At 39.7% G+C, this 20,842-nt stretch overlaps 1 protein-coding gene across 2 annotated transcripts in view; it reads right to left on the reverse strand.

The window, feature by feature from the left end:
- Window positions 1–20,842, reverse strand: part of CPED1 (cadherin like and PC-esterase domain containing 1) — a 286,479-nt gene that overhangs the window by 5,817 nt on the left and 259,820 nt on the right. For both annotated transcript variants that reach the window (XM_037056521.1, XM_037056522.1), the window contains exon 22: window positions 16,314–16,460. In XM_037056521.1, coding sequence (XP_036912416.1) covers window positions 16,314–16,460 — 147 coding nt within the window. The remainder of the gene's footprint in view (window positions 1–16,313; window positions 16,461–20,842) is intronic.

Here is a 20,842-nt window from a genome sequence, read left to right on the forward strand (position 1 = left end):
ACAAGAACAAAATGACTTCAAAGACATTGTCTGAGACCAGCTCCCAAGGTCAGGCACCATGTTGTTTCCATGTAATGAATAGTTCTGTAGGACTTTAAAAAGTCTTAGTGCTAATTTATGATAGGCATGATAATCTGCTCACAGGCTTTGATTTCTTTGAACTTATTTGTAAAATTCAGTCACCAGCACTGGTGTCACACTATTATATCTGAGTTTCAAAATATTACCTTATTTTACCTCCTTTTATGGACTCCAAAGTGGAAGAAAAAGAGTAAGCTATAATTTTAAGGCTTGAAAATTTTATACAAGTGAAAAATGTTTTTGATACCTGTACAATAAAGAGCTACTTGCTTCTTTCCTTTGATCTCATGGGTGGAAATGTGCCCACTTGGGTCCTTCCCAAAATGAAAGGACCATTTGGGATCATGAAAATCTAACTAAAGTGTCAACTGGGATGTGGCTTTGAAGGAGAGCTACTAGCAATACTAAATGTTAGTTTACCTCTGGTATAAAATAATAATAATAATAATAATAAACAAAAATGAGCCATTAGAAAATGTCAATGAAAGATTTAGGCCTTGAACCAGAGATAAAAGACTATATATAGATGTTTGTGTACAGTGGTCACCTCAATCAGAGACAAATTCTAATAGTCCAACACTTCCAAGTGCCTCTCTAAATCTGGGTGCATACGATGCTACCACTGAGAAAGAGACATACCTACCTAGAGCAATAAGGAACTACTACGTATGATTAATCATACATGCATATGTGCTTTGGCAAATGTTTACATTACTTTAAATGATGGTTAAATGACAAAATTTTTTGCCACTTTAAACTAATCCAAAGTAACCTCTTGTCTTTAAGTTTTTATTGTTATTTTGCTTTTGAATTTGCTCTGTCAAATTGTATTTAAAGTTAAAAAGACATAGTGAAGGGCAATTGTTCTCCAGAAAGTGTGATAAACTGTTGGATCAGCACTGTTTTATAATCACAAATATTAGTGTAATAATAAAAATTTTTTCATAGCAATGTTCAAATTTAGATTGTTTCATAGAGAAATAGATTTCAAGTGAAGATTATAGTGTTTCAAAACAATGATTTATTTTAATATATATATTTATAGAAACTTAGAGAAGAGTAATTTTGGAGTTAGAATTACAATCTATAAATATGTGCTATTACAAGGTATGTAGATGATCAAATTTTTCTATGACAGTATTACAAGAATTAAAATTCTGTGATTTGATGTGTAGAAGTAACTTTTACATTTTGATAGGTTTTTTATATACTAAAAGATCTCCCTGTTTATGATAGCAGATCCTTCCACATCTCTACATAAATAAGGACTTGAGGACACAGACATTTCAGAAGGCAAACAGCCACAATTCAAGTCGACTTGCTTGGCCGATGGCTATTTCAAGACTTACAAAACAAATGAAAAACTGTCATAAAATACACACCAAAACTAACTTTGCAAGTTATACTCTTAAATGCATGATACTTCAACACTCAAACCTGGTTTCACATAAATGTTCATCAGGATGAGTGTATTACTATTTCGAGTAATTGCTGTATTGCAATAACTTTGAATTTTCAAAAAGCCAGTACAAACAAAGAAAGCTTGGTGAGTTGGAAAAGTGTCAGGCAGATTAGACGCAAATACCTTTCCTAAAACTGATCTTGACCTGAATAACACACCCAAAGAACTTTTGATGTGTTTCCAGAGCCACAGAACAAAATAGGAAACAATTTTCAGTGGTGCAAATGTTCCAAAATCTTTCTTGACTGGATTAGGGGAGGTGTTCTGACTACAGGCATGTTTCACAGTCATCAGTAGGATCTGAAAAAGACGGAGGGTAATGGCTTCCTAAGGTTGGAAAACAGGAGACTGACGAGGCAGAATGTATTAATGCAGTCTTTCCAGATGAATGTATACAGTTGAAGTCCTTACTTGGTACAGTCGTTCTGCAGACAGGACATTCAATTTAAGATCCTGTCATAAATTTATGAGCACCTCAAAAAGCAGTCTAAGAATGCACAAACATGGAATGAAAATAATATGACAAGTAATAGCTAGCAGTCTGTCCTCATAATTCATAATTTCATTTCAGGAAATCCTTTACTTTTTTAAGATAATAAAATTTGTTCACCCCTCCCCCCCAGTATTTAATTATGGCCACATGAAATAAGCTATGTTTTGACTGAAGGGAGTCCAACTTCTGAATGGGTCAAAGATGCTGAGGATTAGAGGGCAAGAGTAAAGTTTTTTTTAGGAATGAAGTTTGTTTCTTTTGTTGTGTTCTTGGTGTTTCCAGATTTGCAGTGTCTCAGTCCCAAACTCCAGCTCTTCTTGTTCTGGCAGCTGAGCCCTTTTAAATCCTGTCTCTAGATAGGGCTCAGTTCCCAGATCTGAGAACGAATTCTGCTCTGAGGTGGGAAGGTGGGGAAGTTGATTATAAGGGGCTACCAACCAGTAGTTTGCCAATTCACTGTTAAACTCTTGGTTCTATCTTGTGGTCCTATGCAGTTCCCCAGATACTAACTCACTCCCCTGCATTAAATTAATTTTCCTAAGTTAATAAATATTCATATTACTGAATTTTCAATACTATTTGAATGGCCTTCAATAGTCTGATCATAAGCTGATTTCCGAGAGGACTTCCGCCAAGATGGAGGCATAGGTGGAAACACTGTGCCTTCTCCCACAACCAAGTTTGAATAAAACAAAGGTTTGGAGAAACAAAGACACAACCAAAGGACAGAAAATTTAATTATACGGAAGTCCCACAACATCTAACCCTTCAACGGGACAGTAAGAGGGGCGGAGCCAGCAGCGAGCAGGGGCGGGCAGGACAGGGCCCCTGACCCAGGCACGCAGGCAGACGAGAACCAGTTGGGGTGCTGGGCAGACCGAGGGTGCATATTCGCGCACAGTGAGACAGACCACGCAGGCCCCAGGGGGCGAGGGCTGACAGCGGTGGCACACTCGCAAGCAGTGGGACGAAACTCGTGGGCCAGGTGACGGCAGCAACTGCTGCACCGGTGAGGGCCGTGGCAGCAGGCGGCGGACAGGACGCCATAGTCCCTCTTTGACCCCGCCCCCACATACAGCGTCACAACCCAGCGATTTAGTTGCCCTGCAATACCAGTGAGAGCCATTGTCGCTCTTTGACCCCGCCCCCACATACAACGTCACAACCCAGAGACTTAGTTGCCCTGTTCTAGTGAACATTTTAGGGCTCTGATCCTGCTATGGAACAGGCACGAACAACCCAAAAGATGGCACAAGAAGAGCTCAAAGTCCAAGAGCCAATAACTCTAAGCGACCAAGAAATTGCCAGCCTCTCAGAAGCACAATTCAAGACACTATTTATCAGGATGCTCACAGAACTGGTAGATTATAGTCACAAATTAGAGGAACATAGTCACAAATTAGAGGAACATATGAAGGCTAAACTAATTGAAATGAAGGGAGATGCACAGGAAACCAATAGTGATGGAAAGGAAACTGGGACTCAAATCAATGGAATGGACCAGAAGGAAGAACAAAACATCCCACCAGAAAGGAATGAAGAAATGAGAATTCAAAAAAATGAGGAGAGGCTTAGGAACCTCCAGGACATCTTTAAACGTTCCAACATCCGAATTATAGGGGTACCAGAAGGGGGAAAGAAACAGCCACGAGTGGAAAACGTATTTGAACAAATAATAAAGGAGAACTTCCCCAGTCTGGCAAAGGAAATAGACTTCCAGGAAATCCAGGAAGCTCAGAGAGTGCCAAAGAAGTTGGACCCAAGAAGGAACACACCAAGGCACATCATAATTACATTAGCCAAGACCAAAATGAAGGAGAGAATCCTAGAAGCATCAAGGGATAAGGGGACAGTCACCTACAAAGGAGTACCCATCAGACTGTCAGCGGATTTCTCAAAAGAGACCTTACAGGCAAGAAGGGGCTGGAAAGAAGTATTCCAAGTCATGAAATCCAAAGACCTACAGCCAAGATTGCTTTATCCAGCAAAACTTTCATTTAGAATGGAAGGACAGATAAAGTGCTTCTCAGATAAGGTCAAGTTCAAGGAGTTCATCATCACCAAGCCCTTATTATATGAAATGCTAAAGGGACTTATATAAGAAAAAGAAGATGAAAAATATGAACAGTGAAAGGACAGCAAACACACAGCTATTAACAACCACACCTAAAACAAAAGCAAACCAAGAGGACAGCTAGATCAGGAGTGGAACCATAGAAATGAAGAACACATGGAGGGTTAGAAACAGGGGGGTGGGAGGGGGAGAAGGGGGGAGAAGGTACAGAGAATAAGTAGCATAGATGGTAGGTAGAAAATAGATAGGGGGGAGGGCAAGAATAGTGGGGGAAATATAGAATCCAAAGAACTTGAGACACGTGGTTATAAACTAAGGGGGGCAGAATGGTGAGGGAGGGAGGGTGCGGGTGGAAGGGATTGAAGGGGGGGGAATAGAACAACTGTAATGGTATAATCAATAAAATATATTTTAAAAAAAAAGCTGATTTCCTACCCTGCTCAATTTAAACATGCATCTTGGCTCTTGGAGTCTGTTTTGCTCTTAACTCACAAGTATTTGTTTCCATCCATCTCTCTTAAATTTTGAATTTTTATTTAAGAATAAGAAACTAAAATGTAACTTAGAAATGATTTGTGTGGACCCAGGTTTCCAACTGCTGGCTTCATTGTGGGAACATGCTCAGCACTACTCTGGCCTTTGCAAAGGAGACTATGGGGATCTTTGACTCTTGTCAGAAGAGCCCTCCATCTCCCTGTTCAGGGTGGGGACATGTGCCTGTCTTCTAGGAACTGGGAAGAAGTTTAGGGGCTCCACATTTCATCCTTCTGATTCCAGCCTCTGGATTAATTTGTCTTTGCTATAATTGTGTTTCTGAGTCCAGACTCTCCGCTGTTCAATTTTAAAAGAAATCCTATGTATGGATGTAGGTTCTTGACTGCAGGGCTAGGAGAAGAGACTTAGGGCCCAGTTTTGTGTATAGACTTTTAAGCAAGTTTTTATGACCTGTGCCTTAGCTCTCCTTTCCTCAGTGCTTGGCTCCTTGGGGTTGGAGCCATTCAGGGGATTCAGTGTCATGCCTCTGCTTGCTATTTCTTCTTTCAAGACCCTTTATATTATAACTTCCTTTGCAGGCTAGGTCAAACTTCCTAAAATGAACTTCAATTCTTATCTGTTTTGAGTTATTTCTTACTCTGTCTTTTTTTTCTGGGAGTGGTACTGAATAGCTTTATGCTTTTAAAGCCTTTTAAGTGGAGTTTCAAGTGGAAGAGAAGACAAATGCTTGCGGTCAATCTGCCACTTTTAATCTGTACTCCAGGCATGATTTTAGATGTTACCTTTTATGCTAGTTTTCCCCAAGTGTGTTTAGTGAGGTGTTAATAGTTATTAAAAAAAGAAAAGTGGTTCTGTGGGCAAAAAAGTTTGGGAAAAATTGGATCGAACTAAGCTCAATAGTCTTTTTGCTGTAGCACTTTTGGGATCATTTAATATACTAATATTATTCAAGGATCCTTAAAGTGGAGGCATACACAATCTGTCCCAAACCACAGATCCTGCTTTCACTGGGCTAGACCATTAAAACATAGAATAGGAAATGTATATCAGGGCACTTCAAAGTACTTCTTAGTTTGGCTCTTAAAGATTGGCAGTAAGCCCTCAATTTATTGCTAAGAATATGAAATAGCGATGGGTCAGCATCTCTTTCACAGGCATACTGACATTCTAGCTTCCCATACTGCAGAGGTTGGGATGAATAGCTGCCTCATGGGGTCATAACAGTCATTCAATATAGAGTGACTGACACTCTCTGTGTTCCTGCTCCATTTAATCATCCACCTTAAAAGGGAGATCCTGATATAACTGGTGTTATCACCATCCAATACAGGATACTCCCTTTGGAGCAGGCTTTAATACCAAACCATTGCAGAAACCACTGGACGCCCTTGTGGCATGAATTCATCTTCACCAGGCACTCTTCTCTAATATAATCAACCTGGAAAAAAGACTAGGATTCAACTGCAGATGATGGAATGAGGACTAATTTTTCTACATCGGAGGGGTGCAGGAATAGTCAGGAAAAGCTTCTGCAACTCCTCTAGTTAAAGAGCCATTAAAAGACTTTAAATAGAAACACTGGATTTGGAGTATAGAAATATCCTGGTGGGGGTATGAAGGATGAATTCAAGAAGTTGAAAGTGAATGTTCCAGGATGAAAATATTGCGGCAGTCTAGGGAAGAAGAGACCATCCAGCTCAACTTGTTCATTTATCAGCACCCTATCAACTATCCATCAGTGTCCTTGACCTGATCCTCTCCCATGGAATCAGGGGCCTTATTCCAGCAGTCCTATTCTCTACTGTATTTTTAATGTTTCCCTTGGTATTGATAATTCCCCCTCTGCCCATGAACTGCCCTAGACTATTTTCTGTTCTAAATTCAAGGTCTTTCCCAAGTTCTTATTTTTAATAATTGAAAGGCTTAGGGGAAAAGGGGAGGGACTCACATGAATAAGTATAAAGGACACATGGACAATAATTAAGGTGGGTGGGCAGAAATGGGAGGGAGGTGGGGAGCACTTGGGGGGGCAGGGCAGGGAATATAAGACAGAAAGCTGTACTTGAACAAGAGTTAAATAAAAAAATTATTTAAAAAAATTTAAAAAAATAATTGAAAGGCTTTACCAGACCCCTTTTCTCACTTTTTATACCTCTTCAGTGTATTATCTAATTTCTGCACACAATATTTTACTGAAACTATTCTTTTAAAAATATTTATTTATTTATTTATTTTTATTTTTATTTATTTATTTATTTTTAAGATTTTATTTATTTATTTATCTTTAGAGGGGAAGGAGAGAGGGAGAGAAACATCAAGGTTGCCTTTTGTGCGTTCCTTGCTGGGAGTTGGCCTGCAGGGAACTGGCCTGCAACCCAGGCATGTGCCTTGACTGGGAATCGAACCGAGATCCTCTGGTTCGCAGGCCTGTGCTCAATCCACTGAGCTACGCCAGCCAGGGCCTATTTATTTATTTTTAGAGTGAGGGGAAGGGAGGGAGAAAGAGAGGGAAACGTCAATGTGTGGTTGCCTCTCACATGCCCACTACTGGTGATCTAGCCTGCAACCCAGACATGTGCCCTGACTGGGAATCGAACCAATGACCTTTTGGTTCACAGGCTGCCACTCAAGCTACTAAGCCAGGGCCCCAAACTACTCTTATTGTGATCAGAAAGAACCCTCTCAATGCTAAACTTAATGATTATTTTAAAACCCCATCTTAATAGATCTATTACATCTGACAATATTACCCCTGTTTCCATCTCTTCTTGCAAATGTTCACTTTTTGGCTTTCCATGGCCCCACAATCTATCAGAGTTTTATTGTCTATATTCAAATTCTCTCCTTTCTCCAAACTGCTTAAATGTCAGTATTTCCAAGAGTTTTTTCCTTAGCTCTTCTTCTATGCACTTTCTTTAGATGATCTATTTTTATGGTTTAAACTATTACCTATTTTCTGATTACTTCCAACTTTTTATCTCCAGCCCCACCCTGTCTCTTGTATCTCCAACTGCCTGCAGTACATCTCCACCTGGATGTCCTACAGGCATCTCAAACACAACATGTTCAAAACTGCATTCATCTTTTCTCTAAGCCTGCACCTTCTCAGTTACTTTCTGTCTCAATTGCCAGTTGAGCTCTCTAATCCATCACCCAAGTAGGGAATTGTCTTTGATTCTTTCTACTCCCTCATGCCACAGATAAGATCTAGGGCTTGTATTTGTCTGTTTCTCCCTTATGTTTGTTGTCTCTGTCCAGGTTTGGGTGAGCTTTTATCACCTCTCACCTGACTTTTGAAAGTCTCTTAACTTCTTTCCCTGATTTAATCCTCTTCATATATTCCCTCCTCACTGTTATCAGATTTACCTAATTGAAACAAAGAGGTGATCATTTCAATTCTCTCTAAAACCCTTCATTTGCTCTTTATCATCTATAGGATAAAGTCCAATCTCTTACCATGATCTGGTTTAGCCTGCTTTTCCCAATGCCCTTTTATGATTGATATTCTACAATATGTAGAATTACTTGTGATTCCCTGAGAATGTCAGGCTATTTCAGAGCAACTTTGGTTCACACTGTACCTTGGGATTGGAATGGTCTTTCTTTGCCATGAACATTTTACCTGGGCCTTTTTTCACTACCACCCTATTACCTTGAATAGGGTCTACTCACTCTTTAACCATCAACTTGGAAAGTTTTCAAGAAAAGTTTCACTCAGTCCTCAGATTGGGTTAGGTACTCCTTCTTGGTGCTTTTATTTATATCTCTAACCTGCCATTTGACATATTGTATAGTAATATGGCTTTTTATGCTTGACCCTCCTACTATAATATCTCAATGGAAGATAATATGTCTCATTTATTTTTACATCACTACTGTTTAGCTCAAGAACCGATCTCAGAAAACAAGTGTGGCATGACTAAGTAAAGGAATAAACAAGGTCAAGGTAGCTGGAACAAAGTATAGGAAAAAAACCCTCAAAGGTAAATTTAGGAGGTAAAAATGTCCTGATAGGGAGCTGCTTGGAGGTTGTAAGAAGGCTGGAGAAAGATAGGAGGAGTAAAGGATGATTCTAGTTTGTACATGATGGCTCAATGGAGTAAATTTGGGNCTATAATATCTCAATGGAAGATAATATGTCTCATTTATTTTTACATCACTACTATTTAGCTCAAGAACCGATCTCAGAAAACAAGTGTGGCATGACTAAGTAAAGGAATAAACAAGGTCAAGGTAGTTGGAACAAAGTATAGGAAAAAAACCCTCAAAGGTAAATTTAGGAGGTAAAAATGTCCTGATAGGGAGCTGCTTGGAGGTTGTAAGAAGGCTGGAGAAAGATAAGGAGGAGTAAAGGATGATTCTAGTTTGTACATGACGGCTCAACGGAGTAAATTTGGGAATACTGGAGAAGAAGAAAGATTAGAGGAAAAATTCATTCTTTCTTTGGGGACAGGATCGGCTGAGATGCTGATGGGAATTGTGCAAAATATCCTCCTGGCTCATTTTATATCAGTTAACAAAATGCTTACACAGGTACTCAAAAATTGATTAATTAAATTGCTATTATGAGTTTATTAAAAATAGCCATGCTGATAGTTAAATTCTTGTATATAAGCTAACACAATTGGGATCAGTTTTTCTTTTTTCTCTAAAAGTCATTATTTCAGTTTTTTAGATAGATAAATTTGAAAGCTTTTTTTTCATTATGTTCATGATAAACTTTTAAAGTCTGAAGTAGAAAGAGAACAACTTTAGGCCTATAATACAGAAAGAAAATATTCTTAGGCCATATAAGCTTTTGTTTATTTAATTAAGATTAAATAATGAGCAATAGAGAAAAAATGGGAACAACTGTAACTTAACAACAATAAAAATAAATAAGTATCATATAATTGAGGTTGGACCCCAACCTTGAAAAAAATGAAAAAGGATTAAATAATGAGTATGTAATAAAGATAAATAATAATGGAAGATCATCACTAAAAAAGAACTGAAAATCTTTTCTCCATGGTGCCAGAATCAAAGGAACCTACTGCTAGTAGAGCATGGTGGTGATGCCCAAGGGGTCTTCTTTCAGGGTGTTTTTTACATGTGTGTGAGCCAAAAGCTGTAGTTACATCTGCCAGAAAATAGAGATATCATATAATGTTTGTACAATTGATTAGCCCAGTGATTTTCAATTGGTGTGCCACGAGAATTTTTAAAACATGCAATACACTGAACTCTTTTCCCTTAGATTATCAAATAAAAATAACAGTAGTAGTCAACACAAGAATAGCCACCTGGTGTGAATAAATCACAACTATACCTATTTTTTTTGGTCAGATTGGCAAAAAAGATATTTTTGGTGTGCTGACAAATTTTAGTAATTAGTTTATGTGGGCTATGAGATGAAAAAGTGGATTTGCCTCTTCTGCAGGTAGGCTTGGGCTGATAATATTTTGCATCCTTTCCAGGTTTTAGCTTGTTGATAGTAGATGTTTGCCACATAACTAAAGGCATCATCCAAAAACCACTCTTGGGCAAGAGCTACCTGGATCCTATTTGTTGTTCTACATAAACATTGAGAAAACAAAATTCCATCTCTACCCATGAAGAGATACACCTGATTTTCTAATCAGTGGGGACATTTTAGTCAAAACTGTTGCACACCAGTTGGAAAATTGTTTATAAATTTGTGGTGGCAATGTATTCTCTCTTGGTGCCTTGCCATCAGAGAGATACCCTAAGCCCTTCATTTTCACCTGTGGCAACCAGAGGCCACCGGAGCAGACTTGTTATGTCTATGACCGAATTCTCACCACAAATCAAAGATGACACATGAAGATCTTACTGTAATGATTATACCAATCCATCTTGAGTGTCTGTGAATTTGTTGTCGAAATGGTGCAATTGAACACCAGAAGATGCAAGGCTCCCAAATCCAAATTCTTAGGGCTCTAATAGAGCTGATTTTAATTCTTGCAGTCACTGTATGACAAATTCCTTTGCCAGCTCGTAAGATGAACACACAGGGAAAATGGTTATTATTTTTACCTTTTGCATGAGACTGATAATCTACTTTTCCTGGCTTGCTACATTTATCATAAAACCGCTCTTTTCAAGAAGCTTTCGATTTACTTGATTGTTTACAAGCTAACAGTGATTCAAGATGTTGGGTGATGGTTTAGAAAGATTATAAACCATCTGTGTCAGCACTAGAAACTTCCTGAAGTACAAGTTGTACAAATTGTTCAAAAGTTAAGCAACGATTATGCCTAAGTGATGAATAAGTTTTGAGATTTTGTGATGAAGGAAGTCAGTTGAGAAAGATGATCTTATCAGTTCTGTGCGGTAACTAGAAAGGCAAATGTGTCTCGAAGAATGTTGACTCAAACATGGAAACTTCAAAATGGAAAACATTGCCTTAGAATCAATTGAGATGATTTGGAGCAAACCTATGTAGCTTGCCTTCCACACAACACATTAAAAATAGGGTTTAAGAGCTTTGGTCAGTGTGGCTCAGTTGGCAGGAGCGTCATCCTCTAAACTGGAAGGTTGTGAGTTCAATTCCAGGTCAAGGCATATGCCTGGGTTGTATGTTTGGTTTCCCATCACGGTAGGTGTGAGAGGCAAACAATCAATGTTTCTCTCTCACATGGAAGTTTCTCTCCCTCTTTCTCTCCCTCTTTCCCCCTCTCTCCAAAATCAATGAATAAGCATGTTCTTAGGTGAGGATTTAAAAAAGTAGAGTTTAAGAAAAAGTAATTATTATCCAGTATTTCCACACAAAAAATTGTAAAATCAAGTAAGTGAAATAATTTTACCTTACATGCTTAAGTCATTATTATATGATTAACAATAGTTTTATTATTAATAATTATAATCCAATTTTCTAGTTCTGGTGGTTCAAAAAGTCTTTTTTGTAGTTCTAAAATTCCATAACTATTAGTGTCAACTGGTTGTTGCTGTGGCAGGAGGTACATGTAATGCAATCATCTGCTGCTTTTAATTGCAGCCATGCTGGCAATCATTGGGGGAATTCTTTTTTAGACTTCCAGAGCACTAAAGCTGAAAAAGAAAAACAGATACCCTCCCCTTAAATACTAACTGAAGACAGGTTATGAAAAATAAATAAACAAATCTCTCCTAAAAGAGATCAAAAAGCCAATATGTATGTTATCTTTCTTTCCTTTTTTAAAAGGATTTTTAAAAGATTTTATTTACTTATTTATTTTTAGAGAGAGGGGAAGGGAGGGAGAAGGCAAAGGACAGAACCATCAATGTTTGGTTGCCTCTTGTGCGCCCCCTACTGGGGACCTGGCCTGCAACCAAGGCATGTGCCCTAGACTGGGAATCAAACCGGCAATCCTTTGTTTTGTGGGCCCGCACTCAATCCCCTGAGCCACACCAGCCAGGGATGTATGTCATCTTTCAAAGTCCCAAATTTCTGTGAGTTTGGCAACTTTTGGTTTGTTTTTGTGGTCAACTCATATTGGGCTGACTCAGCTGCAAGTTAATTGTTTCTTCTTCTTCTAGGACCTGCTCTTGTGTTTTTAGTCTTGACTTTTTTCAAATAGGATAGGCACCTGAAAGGTGTTATATTTTCTTGGCAGAAATAAGTAGGCACACAGTATGCTATAGCTTAAAATCTATTCTGCCACAACATGGCCAAGTTCCACATTCTAGATTAAAACTTAAAATGATTTCTACTGTGGGTGCAGGCATTCACTGCTCTGGAATACAGATCCATTTGTCATATAAAAATGTAACATGAAACCATTAGTAGGACATACAGAAGAACCAATGCAGTGTCAATAAGTTTTGGATATTCATAAAAATTTGAGGACCAGGATAAATTGTAGCAGGCATCTTAAGGCTGAAAAATAAGACCAGAAGAAACTTCTAGTTGTCATCTCACTAGTCAACCCAATAATGATAGCTTCCTGGTTTACAAAGGAGGCCAAGCAAGAACAAATGAGCAAATCAACATCTGACAGGATGATCAAATGAGATACTTTGCTTCACAGTTTCAGCAAACTCCTGAGACCCAAAGCAAACATCAGTAGCCAAGCAACTTCATATTCCAAAGCAATGTCTGGAAAATATATGCAAAACATGTAAAAATGTGGGAAGCATCCAGGTTTGCAAATCTTTGTTTCATGAAAAAAAGTTGGAAAGTGAAAATGAAGAGAGAATTTCTATGTGAGAACTTTTCCAAATGCTTTGTGGTCTCTCTTCCTTTTGGGAAGCTGCTTCGTCATTGCTTTAAGTAAGAAGATGCTTCCATTGACCAACTTTGAGAGATGGACTTGTGTTATTTGGAGCTTTGGGAGTGATAGAACCAGTATAAGACAATGAAAGTTCAGCCTTACTATAGCAGAGAAAGTGAGAGAGTGAGAGTGAGAGCCAGGGCAAGAAACAGAGAAAAAAAGAGAGGGCTGCGCTGAGGGGCTGAATGTATTTCCAGCAACATATGAGCAAGGATGCATGGATGTTTCTTGTAGACCAAATGTTGGCAATTGAGGATAGCAAGCCTAGTGCCATTCTGAATATTTTCCAAGAGGATTCCTGGATGGGCAACATGACTCCCCCAAAATAAGGATGGACAATTAGAAGTCAAGGGGCCAAGGAAGGAATGCAGCAATGAATGGTATTGCTTCTATCGAGGAAATTATTTTCATAGGACCTCAGTGGGAGGTGCCTTCAAAGAAGTGCACAAAGCACCCTAAAAAGAAGGAATTAGCATGTTATAATCAGAGCATCAATCACTATGCTTATGCCAGTCAAGTAAGACTTATGTTGCCCTAACACCTCCTCTCTAACCTGAGCCAGAGAAGAAGGGATGATAAAGGAAAAGTAGAAAAGCAAGGTGAAGAAATAGGAAAGAAGCCCCCTGCTCTCTCTCTGCTACTTCACGCTTTCCAAACCAAGGCAGGTCTGAGCTGGGAGAAGGAAATAACTTTATGTGCTATAAACACAGGCCTGCACAATTTTAGTACTGAAATTATACTCTTCTTACACCTAAATATGATTTGAGACCTTTAATTATCTTAAAGTGCTTTTTAAGTTATGGGATTTAGCAAGATTTTATTCAAGTGGTGCGGAGACGTTAATCCACAGAGAGGTTTGAAAGGACAAGAGGGGAAAGGATAACATTATTTTGTTATTACTTTATTAGCTAAGCCTATTAAATTAGTGATAACAAATAAAATCATTTTTATTTCTAGCCAAAATCATTTTATTTCACTTAGCCTCCTCATGCAAGCAAAAACAGGACAACAAATTTAAAAATAAAAACAGCCAGAACTGACATGTAACTGTCAAAACAGTCAAAACAAAATCAAACTGTATGGAAGTGTGACAACCAAGGAGTTAAAGAAGAAACATTTATCCAGACCACTAGGTGCGGCAGAGGTGGGCAGCTGGGGTATAGAGGACTCAGAGCAAGGCAGCAGCCTCGGGCTAGAAGCCCCGGGCAGGGGCGGGGTTGGGGGAAGGCAGCTGCTGGTAGACCCAGTAAGGCAGAGGCTGGAGGGGTGGGTGGTCCTACATTTGTGTGCAGATAAACCAGGAGGAACAACTGGGGAGTGAGACAGACCACACAACCCATTGTTTCAGCACAGGGAAATAAAGCCTCAAAACCTCTGACTGAAAAAACCAGTGAGGTTTGAGTTGGTGGGAGAAACTCCCAGCTTCACAGGAGAGTTCATTGGAAAGACTCACAGGGTCCTAGAATGTACACAAATCCACCCACCCTGGAATCAGCACCAGAAGGGCCCAATTTGCTTGTAGGTAGTAGAGAAGGGGACTGAAAGCCAGCCGAGAGCTGAGCAAGCGGCATTGTTCCCTCTTGAACCCCTCCTCCACATACAGCACCATGATATAGCCAAGTGGGTTGCCTTGCCCTGCTCTAAGGCTCTGCCCCTTACTATTCCATAAGCATGCAGAGGCAGAAAAAAAAAGAGCCCAGATGAAAGAACAGATCAAAGCTCCAGAAAGAATACAACTAAGTGATGAAGAGATAGCCAACCTATCAGATGCACAGTTCAAAACACTGGTAATCAGAATACTCACAGAACTGGTTCAGTATGGTCACAAAATACAGGTAAAGGTGAAGGCTATGAAAAGTGAAATAAAGGTAAATGTTCAGGGAAGCAACAGTGACAGGAAAGAAACTGATGCAGATTAATGGTTTGGACCATAGGAAGAAATAAACATTCAACCACAACAGAGTGAAGAAATAAGAATTCCAAAAAATGAGGAGAGGCTTAGGAACCTCCAGGACAACTTTAAATGTTCCAACATCCAAATCACAGGGGTGCCAGAAGGAGAAGAGGAAGAGCAAGAAACTGAAAATTTATTTGAAAAATAATGAAGGAGAACTTTCCCAATCTGGCAAAGGAAATAGACTTTCAGGAAGTCTGGGGGGCTCAGAGAGTTCCAAAGAAGTTGAAGTCAAGAAAGTACATGCCAAGGCACTTCATAATTGCATTACTAAAGATTAAAGATAAGGAGAAAATCTTAAAAGCAACAAGAGAAAAGGAGATAGTTACCTACAAAGGAGTTCCCATAAGACAATCAGATGATTTCTCAAAAGAAACCTTACAGGCAAGAAGGGGCTGGAAAGAAGTATTCAAAGTCATAAAAGGCAAGAACCTACATCCAAGATTACTCTATGCAGCAAAGCTATCATTTAGAATGCAAGGGCAGACAAAGCACTTCCCAGATAAGGTGAAGTTAAAGGAGTTCATTTTTGCCAAGCCCTTATTATATGAATTGCTAAAGGGACTTATTTAAGAAAACAAAAATAAAAAATATAAAAAGTAAAATAACAAACTTATAATTATCAACAACTGAAACTAAAAAATGCAGAAACAAAACAAGCTAAGCAAAAAACTAGAACAGGAACAGAATCACAGAAATGGAGATCACATGGAGGGAATATCAGCAGGGGAGGCAGAAGGAGAGAGAGAAGGAAAAGGTACAGGTAATAAGTAGCATAAATGGTAGGTAGAAAATAGAGAGGGGGGTTAAGAATAGTATGGGAAATGTCAAAGCCAAAAACCTTATATGTACAATTCATGGACTTATATGTACATATAAGCCAAAAAACTTATATGGACAATTCATGGACAACTAAAGGGATGCTGGGATGCATGTGGGAGGGGTATGCAAGGTGAAGGGGAATAAAGGGGGGTGAATGGGACAACTGTAATAGCATAATCAATAAAATATATTAAAAAAAGAAAGAACAAATAAAATCATTTTCACTACTGAGGGGGAAGTTACTCAAAAGACAGGCCCTCTGGTTATGCATTGACTAAACCAAAGCAGAAGGTCATTCATTAGTTTAGCATATTACCAGTTTGATTTTTCAAGCTGCCTCCACTAAAGACATCTGCCACTTTGGACACAATTTCTCATGGGAAAGCTTAGTGTCTATTAGACAAGGCAAGTGCTCTCCAGGATCCCATACTCTTGCCTGAATTGACAAAAGATCCTGGTTTTTAAGTGTCTCCATAAACATTATTATTTTTTAAAACACCTCATTTTGTTGCCTTAAATTTTGATTTCTACATTCTTTGGCTGAGTGGTGGCAAACACATTATTTAATCTCCCCCTGACATAGCTTTTTAATGCAAAAGAAGACTGACAATGCAATTAAAAATACAACAAACAGTTTAAAAAATCAAAAGCTACAAAAACCAGAAATCCAGAATAAATACCTCATGGAAATGGCATCCACAGTTCCCTTGCAAAAACTCTCTGTATCGCCCCATTGTTATAGTGAACGTGTCGACTACTTCATAGCCGTGTTTTTTTGCAGTATCCAGAATAATCAAGTTTTCTTTCCATAAGTTCTGTACTTCATTCTGTATTGCAAAGCAGAAGAATGAGAATTTTTATTAAGAGCATTGTTTACGATTTAATAAATCAAGTAGAAATTGTATAAATGGCATCTTTTTTATCAATTCATCTTATTTCAAGATAAAGAATTTCACATAAATTTCCTCAATAAAGATGTGTTTTAATTTTTAAAAATATTTTATTTATTTGTTTTTAGAGAGAGGGGAAGGGAAGAAAGAAAGAGAGGGAGAGAAACATCAATGTGTGGTTGCCTCTCATGTGTCCCCTACTGGGGACCTGGCCTGCAACCCAGGCATGTTTCCTGACTGGGAATCGAACCGGTGACCCTTTGCTTCATAGGCCCGTGCTCAATCCACTGAGCTACACCAGCCAGGGCTGTGTTCTAATTTTTTAATTCAAGACACACATGTAATCATCTGTGTGTATATAAAACAGCAACACATGAGGTACAGTTTGGAACTTCCCTTCCTATAAAAAGTAGTTAGCTTTATTGTCCACAAAGGTCTAAGGAAATATCTAAACTTCTCAATTTAAAAGCCAAAATTAAAAAATCACAAATGTTATGTCCATCTATTTAGATTTTTATGCAGGTAATCATCTGAATATTAGGTAGCATTTGTTTTGTGCTTAACTCTGTCCTGAGTAACAGGAATAGAAGAATAAATAAATTGTGGCCCCTGCTCTTAAGGCATTACATTCCAAAAGAAGAAACAGATACGTACACATTCACTAAGTTTTTCATTATGGGCAAATGTACCAGGCTCTGGATGATAGAGAAGAGGAAATAGCTCTGCCAGGCACAAGGGGACAGCTGGACAGTGAGGATTCAAGAGGTGGCTCCAGTACCCAGACAGGTTTGTCAGTGGGATGGGGGTGGGGAAAAAGCGCAGGGGAGCGTGTCTTGGGGAGGGAGCAGCAGAATTGAATGACAGCTCCAGCTGCTGCTTCTCTGGATCATATTCCTTCCTCCCTCCCCAACCATGTCCAAGGCAATGATCACACTCCATAGGAGTTCTAGTTCAGGTTCACTGTCAAGAAGAGGAACTCCTCTACTCTAGCTCCAGGATCTGCTTGGCCAAGATTTTCTCAGACTGACCTGCTGCCTGAGGCTCTTCCTGTGTACTTCATCCTTCTCCCACACACTACATATCAGATATGTCACAGCAAAACACAGATCCCAATACACAGTGAACTCAAAAAGTACTTGGTGTGAGGTTGAGTGATGTGCATTGGGTGCTGGGATCTGAGAGTCTTCCTGCCTGTTCCTCTCCTCCGCAGTCTTCCCAGGCCTCTCCCTCTGAAATCTTCTTCTGCTAATTTTCTCTTACTGTCTGTTTCCTGGCAAACCCACACTGACAAAAAGAAGAAACTGCACTCTCTATGCCTTTTCTAAAGAACAAAATTATTTTCACGTTCCAGGTAAAAATGCAAATTACTTGTATTTGTGAACCCAGCTGCAAGGTAAAAGAACCAGTAGTAATGTGTCTAATTTTCTGTCTTCACTGTGCTCACATACTTATGTTTACATGTCATTCAAAGAAGAGTATTTTGCCCCAAATGAAAGTAAGAAATAGAAAAGGTGAAATATGGAGGAAAAGAGACAGATGTAAATTTTTTCCGTGCTCTCACATGAAAAACGATGCTCAGGACTTCCGCCAAGATGGAGGCATAGGTGGAAACACTGTGCCTTCTCCCACAACCAAGTTTGAATACAACAAAGGTTTGGAGAAACAAAGACACAACCAAAGGACAGAAAATTGAATTATACAGAAGTCCGACTACTTCTAACCGTTCAATGGGGAAGGTAAGAGGGGCGGAGCCAGCAGCGAGCAGGGTCGGGCAGGACAGGTCCCCCGACCCAGGCGCACAGGCAGCCCAGAACCAGTTGGGGTGCGGGGCGGACTGACCGCGGTCGCATATTTGCGCACAGTGAGACAGACCATGCAGACCCCAGGGGGCGAGGGCTGACGGCGGTGGCACACTCGAGTGCAGTGGGACGAAACGCATAGGCCCGGTTACGGCAGCAACTGCGCACCGGTGAGGGCTGCGGTGGCAAGCGGCAGACAGGAAGCCATAGTCCCTCTTTGACCCCGCCCCCACATACAGCGTCACAACCCAGCGACTTAGTTGCCATGTTCTAGTGAACACTTTAGGGCTCTGATCCTGCTATGGAACAGGCACGAACAGCCCAAAAGATGGTGCAAGAAGAACCCAAAGTCCAAGAGCCAATAACTCTAAGCGACCAAGAAATTGCCAGCCTCTCAGAAGCACAATTCAAGACACTATTTATCAGGATGCTCACAGAACTGGTAGATTATAGTCACAAATTCGAGGAACATAGTCACAAATTAGAGGAACATATGAAGGCTAAACTAATTGAAATGAAGGGAGATGCACAGGAAACCAATAGTGATGGAAAGGAAACTGGGACTCAAATCAATGGAATGGACCAGAAGGAAGAACAAAACATCCCACCAGAAAGGAATGAAGAAATGAGAATTCAAAAAAATGAGGAGAGGCTTAGGAACCTCCAGGACATCTTTAAACATTCCAACATCCGAATTATAGGGGTACCAGAAGGGAGAAAGAAACAGCCACGAGTGGAAAACGTATTTGAACAAATAATAAAGGAGAACTTCCCCAGTCTGGCAAAGGAAATAGACTTCCAGGAAATCCAGGAAGCTCAGAGAGTGCCAAAGAAGTTGGACCCAAGAAGGAACACACCAAGGCACATCATAATTACATTAGCCAAGACCAAAATGAAGGAGAGAATCCTAGAAGCAGCAAGGGATAAGGGGACAGTCACCTACAAAGGAGTACCCATCAGACTGTCAGCGGATTTCTCAAAAGAGACCTTACAGGCAAGAAGGGGCTGGAAAGAAGTATTCCAAGTCATGAAATCCAAAGACCTACAGCCAAGATTGCTTTATCCAGCAAAACTTTCATTTAGAATGGAAGGACAGATAAAGTGCTTCTCAGATAAGGTCAAGTTCAAGGAGTTCATCATCACCAAGCCCTTATTATATGAAATGCTAAAGGGACTTATATAAGAAAAAGAAGATGAAAAATATGAACAGTGAAAGGACAGCAAACACACAGTTATTAACAACCACACCTAAAACAAAAGCAAACCAAGAGGACAGCTAGATCAGGAGCAGAACCATAGAAATGAAGAACACATGGAGGCTTAGCAACAGGGGAGTGGGAGGAGGAGAAGGGGGGAGAAGGTACAGAAAATAGCATAGATGGTAGGTAGAAAATAGATAGGGGGGAGGGTGAGAATAGTGGGGGAAATATAGAATCCAAAGAACTTGAGACACGTGGTTATAAACTAAGGGGGGGAGAATGGTGGGGGGGGAGGGTGCGGGTGGAGGGGAATGAAGGGGGGAATAGAACTACTGTAATGGTATAATCAATAAAATATATTAAAAAAAAGAATATATCCATTGCATAAATGGAAAAAAAAAGAAAGAAAAACGATGCTCAATGTTGTTTGTAGGCTTTTGCTTGTCCAGTTATAAGCATTTTCTCAACTTTAATATATCCAATTATGAATAGTATGAAAGGAACAATGAACACCATCAAAGCTCAGGGGTCAGGCATAATGGTTCACACCATATCTGGTGGATAGTAAGAAATGCGTGTTATCTGCTGAGATGAACGGATTCAGAGTTAGTAACCTAAATATATCTGAGGATCTACAATAAAAGAGGCAAAGTGGATCTGCCAGAGTCCTCAAGAAGGAATTTCAATTTTGACCTATAGCCTTCAGATAATGTTAAGGGAGATTCAACTCATAACCCAGAGCAAAAATTATCAAGGGACATCTCCTTTTATCTTCAACCATCTCAAACTTTTCAGCTACCCCAGATCCTAAATAGCTCAATTTCTTAACCCCTCCCAACTTCAAGTGGCTAGATTTGGAAGGCGTACTTGGGCCACTTCCTACCAGTTCTCCTACATTTGCATCAGAGACCTGGTGACCATACAGGTAAAGTTTCAAGAGAAGAGAGGGAATTATGTAATTTATGCTGGGGAAAGGTAGGGACACTCAACATCGACACAAAAATAAATCTCCCTCATCATACATATTAAATGGACCACTTCCTGTCTCTCCAGTTCCCAGTGTTCCCTGAGCTCCCCGACCCCCCAGTCCCCTGAGCAATCACACGCAAACCCAAATGCCAAGAACTCTCTGGGCTTGAACAAGGGCAGCTGGTTCCCTTATCTACAGATGTTGTCTTTCTGTTCTTTTTTGAGACTTCTCTTCATTGTTGAGACTAACTTACTATATTCTATAAGAACTGGTCAGAGGCCTCTAACTGCTTTCATTCATGAATATCCAACCCCCCCAAAACTAATGATGCTACTTCAAAGGTGATTTTTT

The sequence above is a fragment of the Sturnira hondurensis genome, unplaced genomic scaffold (assembly GCF_014824575.4).
Source record: "Sturnira hondurensis isolate 20B ecotype Veracruz unplaced genomic scaffold, ASM1482457v3 Scaffold0008992, whole genome shotgun sequence".
Taxonomy (NCBI): domain Eukaryota; kingdom Metazoa; phylum Chordata; class Mammalia; order Chiroptera; family Phyllostomidae; genus Sturnira; species Sturnira hondurensis.